We start from the raw sequence: 15,957 nt of genomic DNA, 5'->3' as shown, positions 1-15,957 counted from the left end.
TACTGACTTTTCTTCTTTAGCTCCCTTTTGAATCCAGAACTGACTTAAAATCCTTTTTCTCACATACAAAGTCCTAAATGATCAGGTCTTGCTGTAGATTGAGAAGCCTCATAGTATGATATTATCCCAACCGAGCACTTTGTTCTCAGACTGCTGGCTTAATTGCGGTTCCTCGAGTTTCTAAAAGTAGAATGGGAGGCAGAGCCTTCAGCTATCAGGCCTCTCAGCTCGCAGTTTGGATTCAGGAGAGAGACACCGGCTCTACTTTTAAGATTCAGCTTCAAACTTTCCTTTTTGATAGAGCATATAGTTAGGGCTGGATCACACATTCCTGAACCATCCCTTAGGTACGCTGCTATAGCCTCAAGCTGCTGGGGGACTTCCCGTGATGCACTGAGCATTTTGTTCCCCCCTGACCTTTTTACACACTTTTCACTGCATCTCAGTAATGTTTGTCTTCTCTCTCCCATAGTCTGTGGTATTTATTTGTCTTCTATGCTTTCCCTTTTTTACTTTTCTCTCCCCCGACCATCCCAGGAGATGGCTGCCCTTCCCTGACCCTGATTATGTTGCAGGTCTCTTCCTGTCAGAAGGGACTTCTTCCATCCTACTGTCATCGAGTGCCGCTTATTTATCTTACAGTATAAAGCACCTTAAGGCAGCTGTTGTGAATTAACGCTATAGAAATAAAACTGAATTGAACAGCCACAACTTGAGGTTTACAAATCAATTACTCATACATGAAATATTGTAAAACCACCAAAGATACCCCTCCCCACTCATATTAAATTACACAACTAGTTGCAACCAAATTAGGACAAATAGTGATATCTCTGTGCCGTGAGAAGAATGTGCAGGGACCAAAAACACAGAGTAGTTCCAGATCACTGGTTATACTGCAGGACGTAGCTTAAAAATGATTTATTTTACATTTTTCAGGGCAAACTTTATTTAAACATTCAGTAACTTTAGTGGCACTCTGTGTCACAATCACTATAAAATACTTTTGTTTTCCTAAAAAAAATAAATCTCCCATATTTTGGACATAAATGTTGGCTGGTGTCATTCAGTGTCGGTGATATATTTTAGAGAAATCACTTCATGTGCCGTCTTTCTTTCTCCACTTTCAGGAGGACGGCACAGGTTTGTTTCGCGGCCGTCCACCGCCTCAGTCGCTGTACCAGGGTGGGGCCAGCGAGGACGTGACTAGCGATGAGGAACGCATGGTCATCTGTGAGGAAGAGGGAGACGATGATGTCATGGGTGAGTGAGATTATCTGCAGAGTGATTTTAGTGAGGTTACAGTTTCATAACCAGAGAGTAATAGTTTCAGTTCCCATGATGGCCAGTAAACTTCTGTTTTCTTACTCAGTGTGACTCTGTCAGCAAATACCTAATGCTTGAAAAAAAAGTGTCTCTGTCATGCAGCCCTAACACTTCAGCTGCTAATTGCTAGTCTTAAAATATCACGACCACAACAGCACATAATTCCCAGTGTAGCTGTGAAAGTCTGCAGGCAGCCTTAACAACCTTTGTCTCATTTGCTGTACAGAAGAAATCAATTCATAGTCATAGGTGTAGATTTTCCAGTCAACCTACAGGATACTTCCTTTTCACTATTATAAACATGTGTGTTTCACTACGCCCAGTAGGAAGCTGAAGACTTTTGTTGTTAAAAAAATAATAATAATGACGTGACTCATAAGTATAACAATGCCTCTGACAGGGCAGGTCTCTTTCTTCGTCATTAATCTTCCTCTGTGAGCTCACGCAGCTACTAGATCTTTTGTGACACAAGTAAATATCCCTGTCACGCACACAAACACGTGGTATTAAGGATCTGCAGGAGAGAGCATGCCAATGCAGGAAACTGAGGCAAGATTAATAAACAAAAGGCAAGGTTTAAATGGCTGATAAATACTTAGAAGAGTCCAGTTAGGTCCAGTATTTCACAATAAAAGCAGAAATCTAAAGCAGACACATAGAAGGAAAAAACATAAATAGCATTAAAAAATGGATGTAGCCACCATGATGTCACCCACTGGTTGGTGAAATCCCACCGTTTTGGTGTGACGAGTGTGGGAGCGAAAGTGTTTACAGCAAAGGCCGTTTTCACATGGACGTCTATATAACTGGAACCAGAGGCGTCGCCCCCTGCTGGTCATTAGAAAGAATGCAGGGTTGAAGCTTCACTTCTGAAGTGACGTTACCGCCATCTTTTTTACAGTGTGTGGATAATACTGAGAAAAACTGAAAGCTGAGAGTGGAGAGACAAGAATACAGTGGGTATATACACAGGACTGAGTGGACACAACTGAATACAGATGAAACTAATGAGGGCGGGGCAGCAATCACAAAGGAACAATAGGCAAAGACAACGTCATCACCAAAATAAAACAGGAAATAAGAAGAAAGAAGGAGATTGACACATGGACAAAACAGGAGACAAAGACAAGGAAATATGACACACTTTGAAATAGAAGAAAGAGTATCAGTTAAATCGAAACAGGGAACATAAAGGAAAGGAAAAGGAAAAAAGACCTGACTTAGAATAGAAAGAATTCATTCATCACTGAGGCGAATACGGGACATAAGCACAATTAACAAAAGACCCAAAAGAAGGCAGAGTAGTGAATCGTGCCTGCGTGTGTGGATTCAGCAGGTGTATGTGAAATAAAACAGGAATAAAGAAATCAGGAATCCTCAGAGCTTCTGTTCTATTTTTAACTGTTATGAACTGTAATAAAGACATTTCAGCCAAAAATTCATGAAAAAGCCTTAAAGCGCTGGATGCTCTCACACATGAGACTCAATGTGTCCACCACTCGCAAACATCCGAACAAAATCTAAACCCACGAAAGGTTTGAAGTGTGCTGTGTGTGTTTTGTGCACTTGTGCCGATATTTTTTGAAGAGAGTAAATAAGAAAGAGATCAATGAAATTGATAAGGCTAAAATGTTTTGTAGGTGAATAAAGAATAATTATTCTAATAATAAAAGGGGTTGTGTGATATTTCACCCTCAGAAGATTCATGTCCTGAAGGCTCCATCGACCTCAAGTGTAAAGAGAGGGTGACAGACAGCGATGAGGATGAACCAGATGGACAGGTACGTGCAGGGTTTAAAGAGATGTTCATTCAACATGTGTTTGTCTTATTTGACTTGTTCTTGGAGTCTGTAAAGTTTGAAATTTAGCACAAAGCTCTTTCTGTTTGATCGAAAGTGATTCTGAGTCATCAGCGTTAAATTAGCATCATATTGTTGGTGCTTTGTTTTAAGCCTTTTTCTGCATTTCTTTATTCCCATCGAGCATTAAAAACCCACAGACTTTTCAAAGTTACTGTAAGTTGAGAAGAACTTCACATATTAACTTTCCCCCTTTGATCTCTGTGCTTCTCTCTTCCCTCCAGCATGGCTTCCAGCCTGTGGCTCGCTCCTCTCTCCCCTCCTCCTCTCCCTCCATCATTCACTCCGACTCCTCCTCGGCTAAAGGGAACGGTGGCGGTAACGGAGGAGGTCCTGAAGACGGGTCAGAGAAGAAGAGAAAGAGAGGCGCAGATGGAGGAGAGGATGAGAGCGAGGGAGCCCTAAAGACAGAGCAAGTGGCAGCGGGTGGAGGAGAAGGAAATGGAGGAGGTGGGCAGGATGTCTCCTCTCTCTCCATCTCCCAGCCTCCTCCACCGCTGGCCCAGCAGAGTTTGACCCCGGTCGGCGTCCGCATGGCCCCCACGATGGTGACTAACGTTGTGCGCCCCATCGCCAGCACGCCCATCCCCATCGCCAGCAAGCCGGTGGAAGGAGCCATCACCCTCAGCACCCTGCCACAGGACAAGAAGGCCACTCTCCTGATTGGGGGTGGAGGTGCTCAGCAGCTGCCGATCACAGCAGGGGGTGGGTACCTGTCGTCCTCCTCCCCTGGTCCAGTCAGTGTAACCCCTGTAGGAGGCAGCAGCCTGATCACTAGCCTAGGTCTGGGACCCGCTCAAGCAGTGGAGCTCCTCTCCCTACACATCCAAAGCCCCCTACCTGTCCTCCAGCTCCACCCCACTGCTGCCACCACCTCTTCTCTCACACCTCCCGCCTGCCCCACGACCCCGGGACAGGCGCAGTACATCCTGCCCACCGAGAGCCCCTCCTCCCCTCAACTCACTCACCAGCAAATCCTCTCCCTGCCCGCAAATGCCGCCCTGGCCAATGGCGTGCACTCGGGGGCGGGAATCAGAGTCAGCCCCGGGACTAGAGGTGAGACAGAGAGCAACGATTGGCTGAGAGAGAAAAAAAAATGGCAAAAAAAAGTAAAAATGTCTTTCTTTGATTTTTCTTTCTGCTGCTCTTCCCTTCACTACAGTAGATTTGATTGGCTTACATAAACGGGAGATACATGATTGACATGAGTTATGAGTGCCCGCCGCCCGCCCACGTCCTAATCACTCTCTGTTCATAAGAAGCAACAGGACGTCATTCCACCTTGTTATCAGCAAGGAATTTCACTAGCATCTGTAGCTGAAATGTTCCCTCCGTCTCAGCGTGTCTCCACCCACCGCCGCTCCTCTGATGTCTTCACCTCCCCTCTTTTGACTCGATTCATCTGTTCCTCACGCTGAGTGATTTAATTCTCTCTCTCTCTCTCCCTGCTTCTCACTAATCAGTCCAAACCCAGTCGCCAGTCTTGCAGAGCAAGATGTTGGTTCCCATGGCAACAGTGAGAACCGGGTCTACTCCTCCTCATCCTTCCATTTCCCTGGTGGCTCCGCCTCTTCCCGTGCAGAACGGCCCTGCGACAGGAAACAAGGTAAGAACACGGTGTCAGAGATAAATACCTGCCAGCCCGGTGGCTCGGAGCAGCAGCGACGTTAAAACCCGAGTGAGGCGACAACAAAGCAGATGACACGAGGACGTCCACGCGTGTTTTACTCATCTGATTTGGAGCAAAATTTTCTTTCTTAGTAAGAAAATTAGATTCACACATTACAAGCAGCCTTTTACTCCTATTTGTGAAGTTGTGTTGAGCGTTATTTAAATTAAAAGATCATAAAAACTCCATGTGTAGAATCATCAGTCAAATCTGATGTCAGAGTGCTAAATTTGCTACAGAATGAGGTTTTAAAAAGCTTTCTTTCCTCTGAAAGTGAAACTTCTACCTCTTACTTCAGCCCTCTTTGTGTTGCAGACTTAGGGTATTTTTCAAATCAGAATAATTTGAATGCCATGTCTCCTTTTTATAATATCTCTTTCAGTGCTCAAGGACACCCGATTTGTATCGTTAATCAGGGGACCTATTATGCTGATTTCCATCTCCATGTTTCTTTCTTGGACTTTATTTACAAGACAACTCTTATCTTATACTGAGTCAGTTCATGCACCGTCTGAAAGAAGCTATTTTATCTCTATGATGACAATATAAAGATATCAAGTCTTTTGACAGATCTCTATAAGCTTTTTAATTAGATGATGGTCGTTAACATTAGTGAGGGGGCTGTCACATTTGTGGCTTTGTTTCTAATTCTTAGGAAGGAATTAAACTTTCTCACAAGAACAGAAAAGTTTAGTAATTGTGCTTTCACACCGTGACCTGAACTGAGGGCGAATTACATGTACGCCATTGCTTTCTTTGTTTTTCGAGCTCAAAGGTCTGCTTGAGATGTTGTTATAGGCTCAGAAACCCGGCTTTAATTCTTTTGATTTCTCACAAAAAATACATTGTATGTTTATAGCTTTTAAATACTGGATACATGACAGAGAGATGATAAAATATGAAACCTGTTCTCTAAAAAACTGAAACCTGGTGAGGAATTAATGGTGTTTTTCTGATTCCCCCACTCCAGATCATCCAGATCGCTTCCATGCCTGTTGTGCAGACCAACGTCCACCCTAGCGGTGCAGCAACAGTACATCCTGGGAGCCCCTATCCTGTTTCCATGGCAACGGTGATGACTCCCGGTGCTGCGCCCCCACAGACCGTTCTCCTGACCTCTCCACCCACCAGGTCAGTAACACAGGCCTAACACCTGAAAGACGAGCAAAACGTGCCCTGACTAAACTTTACTGGACTAATGAGTGAGCTGGTCAGAAAGGACTCAGAGACACTGGAGTTCAACAACTTTAAAAGATGCTGTCAGATATTGATTTTAGCTGGGTCATGCCATCGTTTAATGTGCTGCAAATGCAGATAAAGAAAGTCAACACTTTGAGCACGATTTAATCCTCCATTATCCCTTGCAGCCATGTGAACTATGACACCAACTATAAAAAGCCTTAGACTTTGCAAAAGAGAACTGCTACATACGGAGAAGTTTCTGAAAGTTTCTTTAAAGCTGGAATCATGACTGAGTATTTTATAGACAGTAAACAGATTTACACCCAACATTTAAACCATATTTATTAAAACAAACCCAATATTTATCTGATCCAGCTGCAAATTAATATTTTCTTCATACAGACTGTACAGGGGATGAATTTTGACTTACGTTTTAAGTACTGTTAGCGTCTTAAGTTATGTAACTACACAACTAACAATACAACTAATGAGACAGCAAGCAGCTAACTGATCCAATTTTAGAGCCTTCTGGAGAATTTTAATGCATTTATGCAACACATCACATGGTTTGCTGTGCAATTAATTATACTAACAGACTGTGTGAGTTAGCTTTGGTGAGTTAAATTCTAGTATGCTGTTAGTCTGTTAGCAGATATGTGTCTGTGCATTGCAACCATACAGTTCATGGATGCAACTGTCTATTCAGTTACTTAGCTCTCCACTCGCTTGTCTTGTAAAACAATAACAGGGCTAGAAAACAGCATGGCAGAGGCAGGATAAGAGGGCATGAACACAGTCTGACAAAAAACAGACAGGTTAAATATACACAGAGGGCTGACTGGGTAACAAAGCAAAGGTGAAAGCAGTTAAGAAAGGCAAGTCAGACAATCAGGAAAGGAGGGAAAAGTAACAAAGGCAGGAAGTTAGATTGCATTAAAACACACGACTAACCTAACTTTCAGAGTAAAATAGGCCGATTACTCACTGGCAAACATGAAGTCAAAGTCAGATAACGCAGAAGGAACTAGAAAACACAAAACCGACAAATTAGGACCATGATGCCGGTGGCTACGACCGTCTTTTACGTACGCTAATCATTTTATTATTATTTTATGTATTTTTTCTGGTCACTACTGATATGGCTTTTTTCTCGTCCAGGATCACGTATGTTCAGTCAGGTCCAGGTGTCACCACGGCAACGCACCAGCAGGGTCCACAACCCCCTGGTCCTGCATATCTCCAGTCTTCTCTGGCAACCCTGGGCTTCACCGCCATCGCCCCAGCTCCACAAACCCTGGTTCAGCCAGTCGTTGGTCAGCCTCCGCTACTCGCCCCAGCTCAGCCTCTAAGCTGTCAATCACAGAGCTCTCCGGGACAGACAGCGGGCACCACCGGTCGTCAGGTAAAAAGAGATTTGCACAGTATCAAATATCACTACAGTTTAGAGGTGTGAGAGAGAAAGTAATGATAAAGATGTGAAAACAATTACAAAATCAGTCTTCATGTACATGTTTAAGTACCAGACTTCTTCTAAAACAGACCCCAGACAGTTCAAAGTGACTGTCTCACCTGCTGAAGGACTTCAGGGTGGTAACGCCCTCCTGTTTGTACTCTACATCCATGACTGCATTCTCAAACATGTCGCCATCATTGAATGCAATAATTAGAATTCATATTAGAGAGGAAAATCAATAATTACTCAGTGTGGTGCACAGAGAACAAGATGCACACTGTAGGCTTTGTAGCCCCTGTTTTGGATGAATTCCCACCATCTCTCTCGGCAAAGTCTAAGTCACCACAATCATTAATCCCGTATTTGGACGTGGCTGTTAATTTTAGAGAAAGAGAGGCCTTATTCTAACTGGAAACATCACAAACCAGTATGAGATGTGGATTTCCAAAGATCAAAAGGCTCAGCGGATGAATAAACCCACCCAAAACATCACAACATCACTGGGATCAGCGAACCAAAAAAAGAAACTGTCCAACCTGCTGCCATCTGTCAAGCAACACAGAAATAAAGTAAAAATAACTATATTAACCCAACTTAAGTAATTACTCATTTATTTTATTAAAATGCTAATAAAAAAAAGTACTTCTGTAACTCGAGGCTGTAGCTTACTTATACCACTTTGTGTTGCCGTCAAAGTCACTGCTATGTTTTGGTTTTTCTTTTTAAAGCACACACTACAGACTAGTTTTCCTCACTCGCCAGTGGAATATGAAATAGTTAAACGTCACCCGAGCGCAAAACAAAACAAACACACAGTAATCAGCCTCAACACTAAGCCCACTGACAGGTGAAGTGAATTAGATCATCTGGTTACAATGTGATGGTCTGCTGGGAAACCTCGTGTTCTGGCACAGTCCACAAAATCTTCCCGATCAAGCATCAAAACAAGCTGGACATACAGATCCCAAAAGTATCGTTGCCATTGTCCAGGAGTTCACGGGACGCCAGCAAGGACCCGGTGCAGGGAGGGGTCAGACCTGTTTTTGGCAGCATCGGGTGGAGTGTCTTTTCAAACACTGCTGTTGTTCACTTCAGTCTATTTCACCCGCTGACATGCCTGGTTTCCTGTTTCCTTCTTCAGGTACTAACTGCCATCTACCCTGCACCACCCGTTGCTCTGCCCACTGGCGTGGTCTCAGTGACGCCTGTGCCGCCTGCAGGGGCGGCTCCAGCTCAGGACGTGGCGAACCCTCCCTCTCCGCTCGCTGTAGGGCTGCAGGGTTCAGCGGTGGCGACCCCTCACCCTGGCATGGGAACAGAGGTGGAGGTGAAGCACGAGAGCCAGCTGGATGCTCAGAGTGACGCTCAGGGGTTGTCGAGCTGTGTCACCAGCTCCTCGATGGGCACCTGTACAAGCAGCATCATCGCAGGTAACGGTCCACTGATTTAGAACACTGGTGGATTTATTTGTACTTATCTTATAGTGTAATGTGGGCTTCATCAGACGTCCACTTCTAAAGGAAAATTACAGCAATGTGCAAGATTTTTAACTGGATAAGTAATTTGGTAAAAATGATCTATTTTGTGTTTTAGTGAAAAAAGAGGAGGACACCACTTTGCGCATCAAAGAAGAAAATTTGAGGGATGGATATGAGAGAGAGAAACAAAGTGAGATGGACGACGAGCGAGAGAGCTGTGAAAAGAAGCGAGGCAGAGAGACGGAGAGAGAGGAGCTCAGCACGGGCAACAGCAGCAAAGAGGTGAACAAAGCCGTGTGGGGCCTTCACTCATACTATAATAATACTTTTTATATCTGAAGTTTTTATCTGTTTACCATATGTTTCTCCGAGCGAATCAGAATCAAATCAAAAAATATCTGTGAACGATACAGATTCTTTTTCAGAACTTGTGTGAAGTGATTTTGGAAGTTTTCACAACAAATCACAATTTTGAAATACAATTAAGAGATTTTTGAACAACCACAGATCAAATCATGGTAGTCGAGATAAAGTGATCATTTTTTACATTTCACTTTTCTCCCATGAACCGAGTTTCCCGTCCTAAAAGGTCATGCCAGCTCCAGATGCTGCCTTCATCTACCACTATAAAATTAAAAGGAGGACTGGTGATATTTCAAACAACATATAGACAGATGCGCCTTGAGATTTTGGCTCACCCTTCAGTGTGCATTGGGAGTGTCTGTAAGTCATTCACTTAGAGGAAGTAAAATGTTTCGACATTTGAGCCTGAGAGAGAATCAAAACTGTTGCAGCTGCTTTTGTCTCTGAATTGCATCAAATGTCCGTCATGTAGTCTAATTCCAGCAGCTCTCCTCTGTCATCCTGCCCCCCGTCCTCCACCACAGACATCCTGCAGTGGAGTTCCTTGAACTTTAAACCTTAAGTTATTACAATTTTTGGCCAAAATCATTCTGCGTTCACAGGAGAGTTTAAAAAGCTCCTCATGTCCTCAGAAACAACCACACCAACAGTGCAACCTTTAACAGATGAAAACCTCGCACTGTGTTCCCAGGCTGGACCTCGTTCCCCACCTCCACCACTACCCTCAGGTTTGGACCCCCCTCCTCCTCCACCTGTAGAAAGAGATCCTCCCTCTTCCTCAAAGAAGACCAAGTTTCGGCCCCCGCCACTCAAAAAGACGCCTGACTCTCATGACAAGTAAGTGGGCTGATAAACCTTTATGTCAGAAGACTCCTGAGATTCTAACGTTGCTTCTTATATTTTCTACAACTGTGTGGGTTTGTTGGTTTAAGCAACCTCAGATTCGGACTGTATAAACTGATGTGAAACAGGTAAGTATGCATTATAATGAAGCCAGATTCCATCTTTGGCTGCAAGAAAAGCTTTTATTAAAGTCCAGATCTGCTCTCGCCGTGGTCAGACTGAAGTTTCATGGAATCGTTGCCAAATCAGAGAAAAATAAGCCAAGTCTGCCAGCTCTTTCTGGCTTTCTGGTCTTGGTAAAAATAAAAAAATAAAAAGACTTCCTTTCATTTTAACAGTTTACATATTTTCAAGCTGAGAGAGCGCATACAACAGGAATGAATCTTATGTAATTTTGGCAGCTTGAAGGGAAACTAGCAGCACCCTGGACAGGACTCCATTTGTTGACTTTATTAATGAGCACTCGTTTTAAAGCGTAGTGGCATCCAGGTCTGTTTTTAGTGCACGGCCAAACCTCCAACTTTCTAAGATTATGGTGGAAACTCTGTTTACTGAATGTGAGTGGGCAGAGTGCTTACTCTGGATGTTCTTTATTTAGATGGTAGGAAAGTAGCACGGAAGCCGCAGAGGCGAGAAAGTCACGGCAGAACTCGGCCTTAAGGAATGCGAATACATTCAGAAGTCGTCCCTTGATACTTGAACCACCGCACAACTGGACTGTGTTTGTGTGTGCAGGCTCCTCTCGGAGACGTACTTTGAGGAACGCTTTGCTGAGCTGCCAGAGTTTAACCCAGAGGAGGTCCTTCCCTCGCCCACTCTGCAGAGTCTGGCCACCTCACCGAGAGCAATCCTGACCAGCTACCGCAAGAAGAGACGCAACTCCACGGGTACGAGTCAGAAATTCAGAGATGACTCCAAACTTTAGATCTGAACAACTGATATCCTGTGGAACAAAATCCCCACATTCAAAGTCTCTGTTCCTCCTCTTTTCCTTTGCTTGCCTTTCATTATTCCTCACGCGTCCGTCTCCCTCCAGACCTTGAGCTGACTGGGGAAGACCCGAGCTCCCCGAGGAGAAAGACTCGTCGCCTGTCCAGCTGCAGCTCAGAGCCCAACACCCCCAAGAGCGCCGCCAAGTGTGAGGGAGACATATTTACCTTCGACAGAGCAGGTATGACGTGTACGGCACCTACAACCTATCGAGAGATGCCGAGATGGCCTGACGCTGGTCTGATGGACCTTTCTGTGAAACCAGGTCCAGAAGGCGAGGTTCCCCCGGGAGAATTGGACAGGGTTTCGTACTCGTCTCTGCGCAGAACACTGGATCAGCGTCGGGCCCTCGTCATGCAGCTGTTTCATGACCATGGCTTCTTCCCCTCAGGTAAGCTAACAGTAGATAAGACATGACGTCACAGGAGAAGCAACAAACTAAAGCTAGAATCATTATGTAGTGCAAACCTGTTAATAACAAAAGCAGTAATGATGAAAATATGTCACAGCTGTGTGCTTCCACCAACAACTTAAAAAGTAAAATCACTGTCAGACTGAAGCAAGGAAAGAAGAATTTGCATTTTTCAAATTATTATTTAATTATTTATTTAAGTGGGAGTTTCCATCGCTATTTTTTCAAGAAAGATGTTTACAAAAACACAGACAACACAGTACAGACACTTAATACAAAGAATTACACCAGACTTCAGAATAATCAGATAAATTACAGTCCAAATAAATATAATCCTTTAAAACGCTGTAATGAAATAAGAAAATGTAGCTTCATACATTTTCTTATTTCTTAGCTCGTCCCATTCGCAGGCAGCAGAGCATTTTAATGTGTGTATCAGAGGTCTAGCTAATGTTAAAATGTCCTGTGAATGGACTTTGCTATTTAAACGTCACAACAAGGGTGCGGAGGTAGACCTTCCCACTTTTTTATAATAGATACAATGATGAGTGAGAAAAGCAGCAGTCTGTGACGAAGAGAATCGAGGGGCTTTCAAAGTGCAAAAATGACAAACATAATTTCTTTCTCACTCTCCTCTCTCCAGCTCAGGCCACAGCTGCCTTCCAGGCGCGCTACTCAGACACGTTTCCCAACAAGGTGTGCCTGCAGCTGAAAATCCGCGAAGTCCGTCAAAAGATCATGCAGACGGCCACGCCAGGAGCCCTCGAGCCCGGAGCGTTGGCCGAAGCCAGCCCCGCCTCTTCCCACAGCTCCTCTTTTAATCAATCAACCCGGGAGGATGCAGGGGTGGAGCAGCAGGGAGACAAAGGGCGGAGCCCCGAGGAGCCGAAAAGCGAAGGATCGTAAGCTGGAGAGGGCGACGGAGCAGAAGAATTGAGGAAAGACAAAGAGGGAGAGAGAGGAGTGCGTTAACCAGTGAGGTCCTATCTGCTGGCGCTAATCTCCATCAGACCTGGGCAGAAATGTGGAATGTGGTCACAAATAATTCAAACTACTCAAGGCGCGCTTGGATCATCTAATCAGACCTTTAAAAAAAAAAATCAAAAAGCCTCAAATATGGTCAAATCACATGCAAGTCACGATGAGTCAAGTGCTTCTTGTATTGTTTTCGCTGTTTATTTTCCAAGTATCCAGAATGTCTTTAGTTAACCCTTTTGCCCGGGTCTGCTCTCAGCACATTTGTACAGTAGTTTGTAGTTTGACACACAAACTCTATCTCTCTGGCAAACACACACATGCATACAGACACACACACCAGCCCTGGTGCATATGTAATCTCCAGCATGCACATGATCCCACAGAAACACGCATACACGCTTAACAATCAGACTGTTACTCTTGGTTGGCAGCCCCCAGGAGTTGCTACCAAGGACCACGACACACAAAGGCACTTTGTCACTTATTGTGCAGATGCAGTTTGCTGTTGCCAGCCAGCCAGCCCTCAGATGCCATTGACTTGACCTCTTTCTCGTCCTCCCACTCCTCAGCACAGTGGTCAGGACATAAAAACACAACCCCAACGACCTCCACTGATATTCCACAGCCCCTCGATGCTGCAAGACAGACAGCACACACACATACACAGTACACACACACACACGAACACGCGTCCGTACAGCGTGAGTACACAAACACAGTCAAACACCACCACCAACCCCGCCCCTTGGTCTGACCAAGCCATCGGCCTGCACAGTTTTTAGTGATTGTAGTGAGAAGAGAAACTGAAAGCATGACATTTTATTCGCTCCTGAAAAGAAAAACAAAACAAACAAATAAAAACAAGAAGGCAGGAGTCGTGATGTAGTGTGACCAATCTTTGCACCTTCAGTTTATTGCCATTATGAAAGACTCGAGTCCTTACTGGCGGGAGCTGATGATCTATATGTCTGTATGTCTGCCGGGGGTCATGACCCCCAAAACCTGTGCGAACAGGTACCATAAAGAGATTATGTAAAGAGACTTTTAGGTTGTGAGGCTTTGAAGAATCAACGTTAAACTCGACACCGACCAGCTCCCAACAGAGCACGGAGAAAAAGGGCGGAAGAAGGAGAAACTGGATGCAAGATTCATATTCCAACGATGGGAAGACGTGATAGCGGTGAATACGGACAACATGACGAGAACCAAACTTCTCTGAATCCCCCCCCTCCCTCCCCCCATGGATATGATGTTGCTTTCTCTCATTATCGTGGAAATAACCAGTTTTACCGTGGCCTGTTTTTCTCTCTCGTGGCTCTATTGTGTTTCTTCTCCAGCATAAAAAAATAATAACAACAACAACAACAAAACTCTGGACAAATAAGGGGACAAAAATCAGCGTGTGCCCCGTCTCTCCCCTCCCTCCCCTCCCTCTACGATTTCTCACCAGACACAGAAGCGGGGGAGCAGGGGCGTTTGTCGTTTTGTAAAACGTTGAAATCAGGTGTTTGCACAATTTGTGCGGCCCTCTCCGTCTGGGGGCCGCCACAAGTTAAATCAGGAAAGTATTGTTTTTAGAGATTGTTTTAGTAGTTAAAAAATAATAACTTGTTCCTTATGTTATCAATCACCCTTTTCCTCCTTCCCTGCTTTCCTCCTCAGCCCTCTCTCTCTCCTTCTCCCCCCTTTACTGCTCTCCTCCCTCCGACCCTCAAGTGTTGTCTGAAAGTGCCCTTAAGCACTGGTCCCGGGTCAAGCGCTATGTAGCTCAGGATGGTTCTGGTTAGGGTTAGTTCAGGGAAAGCGGATCCTAGACCAGCACTGGAGGGCAGTCTCCGGAGCCCTCCCCTTGTCCCTCTCTTCTCGACACTTTATCCTTTCCCATCAAATGGTGCAATAGGACTTTTTTTTTTTTAAATGGGTGGGGTTTTTGTTTTTTTTCGGGGCAAGGCTCTGTGCCATAGATATTAAACCCAGTCAGACAGTGAGAGGGATGAGCTGTTGTCTATAAATATGGTATAAAAGAAAACAAAAAAGAATCACGCAATTATTGTTCTTGTTGAAGCGATAGAAAGTATAACTTACTAAAAGTCAAAGACAATTTTTAAATAGCACTTTTTGGCTCTTTGCTTCTCGAGTGAAGAGTGGGGGTAGTTATTATTATTATGGGTATCTCTATAATTTCTCTGTATACAGTTGGATGTGTGAAAAACAAATATATATACCGGTATTTCCATATATGTGCATTTAGGTCTGTGTTTGGGTGTTGTGTGTATGTTTTGGCACATGCAGGTAGCGTGTTATCACGACCAACCTCTCGTTCTTTCACCACACAGCAACATTATCAATAGTATATTTTTCATTGTATCTACATTCTATATTCTACTCTAGAGACAGTATTTTTATAGTCACCATGACTATTTTGTCTGCCATCTTGACTGTTATCAAACCCAGTTGATTCAGGATATATGTGAAATATATATATATATATCTATATATATAGATATATAGATATATCTATATATATCTATATATATAAATACACACAGGTAAGAAGAAGACTATCAATTCACATTACTTTGGGGTTAGGGCTGTAAAGTGTCTGTCTGCATGCATGTGCAATCACATGCACCCGTGCACACACCCACACAGACATATGTGCATACACACACGTATGCGTGTACACTGTATGATTGTGCTTAAAAATAAACTGTCCTTACTTTGGAGAAGGAAATTTTAGGATGAGCGATGTGAGTGTTATCTCATAAGCAGGCATGTTGACCATGTGCAATATTTCTAAACAACAAAAAAAGACTAAATATTGAAAATATTAAAGTTCTAACACAACCTCTTATGTGCTTGCATTTATTTCATGTCCCTGCATTTCTTGAGTCTTTTATAATGTCGTATGTCTTATTTGTGAATCTGTGTCGGTGGGAGATGAATCTCTGCAAAAATCATAATGGCAGCAAAATCCCAAAATCCCTGGAACATACAGTGTGTGCTTCTCCAGCTGGCCTTTATCGAGCATATCAGTGTTGAAAGTGCTTATTGGATTAGAGCAGCCTTTGAGATTCAGGTCATATTGGGCGAGAAGCTGGGTTAAGTTAAGGAGACCTGGTCAAAGAGCTTTCAGTACAGTAAAACAGATGCTCTGTGGGAAGCTGGAGATAACACCTGGCTGCCCACTTCTGAACCCTAAATAAATCCATTGGCCTTCATTAGTTCTTTTTTTTTGTTTACCCAAGCAAGACATAACACCAAAGGCATGAAATAAAATTGAGAAAAAATACATTTAATTTAAAGGATATGCTGTTAAAGATTTAAACGGCACAGCAGTGTTGAACCTCACAGTGATCGGTCATTGAGTTTTATTTGTATTTCCAATATTTATGTTACTTTTA

The 15,957-nt window shown here is 43.8% G+C and overlaps 1 protein-coding gene across 5 annotated transcripts in view; it reads left to right on the top strand.

Annotated features, from left to right (window-relative positions):
- The window catches only part of cica (capicua transcriptional repressor a), a 51,645-nt gene extending 36,238 nt beyond the window's left edge, over positions 1-15,407 (top strand). For 3 of the 5 annotated variants that reach the window (XM_014341050.2, XM_042213189.1, XM_042213188.1), the window contains exons 10-22: positions 1,131-1,263; positions 3,025-3,107; positions 3,410-4,241; positions 4,649-4,791; positions 5,825-5,985; positions 7,195-7,438; positions 8,631-8,919; positions 9,083-9,249; positions 10,022-10,167; positions 10,909-11,060; positions 11,210-11,344; positions 11,429-11,554; positions 12,219-15,407. In XM_014341050.2, coding sequence (XP_014196536.1) covers positions 1,131-1,263; positions 3,025-3,107; positions 3,410-4,241; positions 4,649-4,791; positions 5,825-5,985; positions 7,195-7,438; positions 8,631-8,919; positions 9,083-9,249; positions 10,022-10,167; positions 10,909-11,060; positions 11,210-11,344; positions 11,429-11,554; positions 12,219-12,481 — 2,874 coding nt within the window. In that variant the 3' untranslated portion in view covers positions 12,482-15,407. The remainder of the gene's footprint in view (positions 1-1,130; positions 1,264-3,024; positions 3,108-3,409; positions 4,242-4,648; positions 4,792-5,824; positions 5,986-7,194; positions 7,439-8,630; positions 8,920-9,082; positions 9,250-10,021; positions 10,168-10,908; positions 11,061-11,209; positions 11,345-11,428; positions 11,555-12,218) is intronic. The other 2 variants (XM_014341053.2, XM_014341055.2) reach the window with 2 other exon arrangements.
- Positions 15,408-15,957: the final 550 nt, after the last annotated feature.

Source organism: Haplochromis burtoni, unplaced genomic scaffold (assembly GCF_018398535.1).
Source record: "Haplochromis burtoni strain Fernald_Lab_line unplaced genomic scaffold, NCSU_Asbu1 Contig_425, whole genome shotgun sequence".
Lineage (NCBI taxonomy): Eukaryota > Metazoa > Chordata > Actinopteri > Cichliformes > Cichlidae > Haplochromis > Haplochromis burtoni.
Note: the sequence above shows the minus strand (reverse complement) of the source record. Positions and strands in the feature narration are given on the sequence as shown.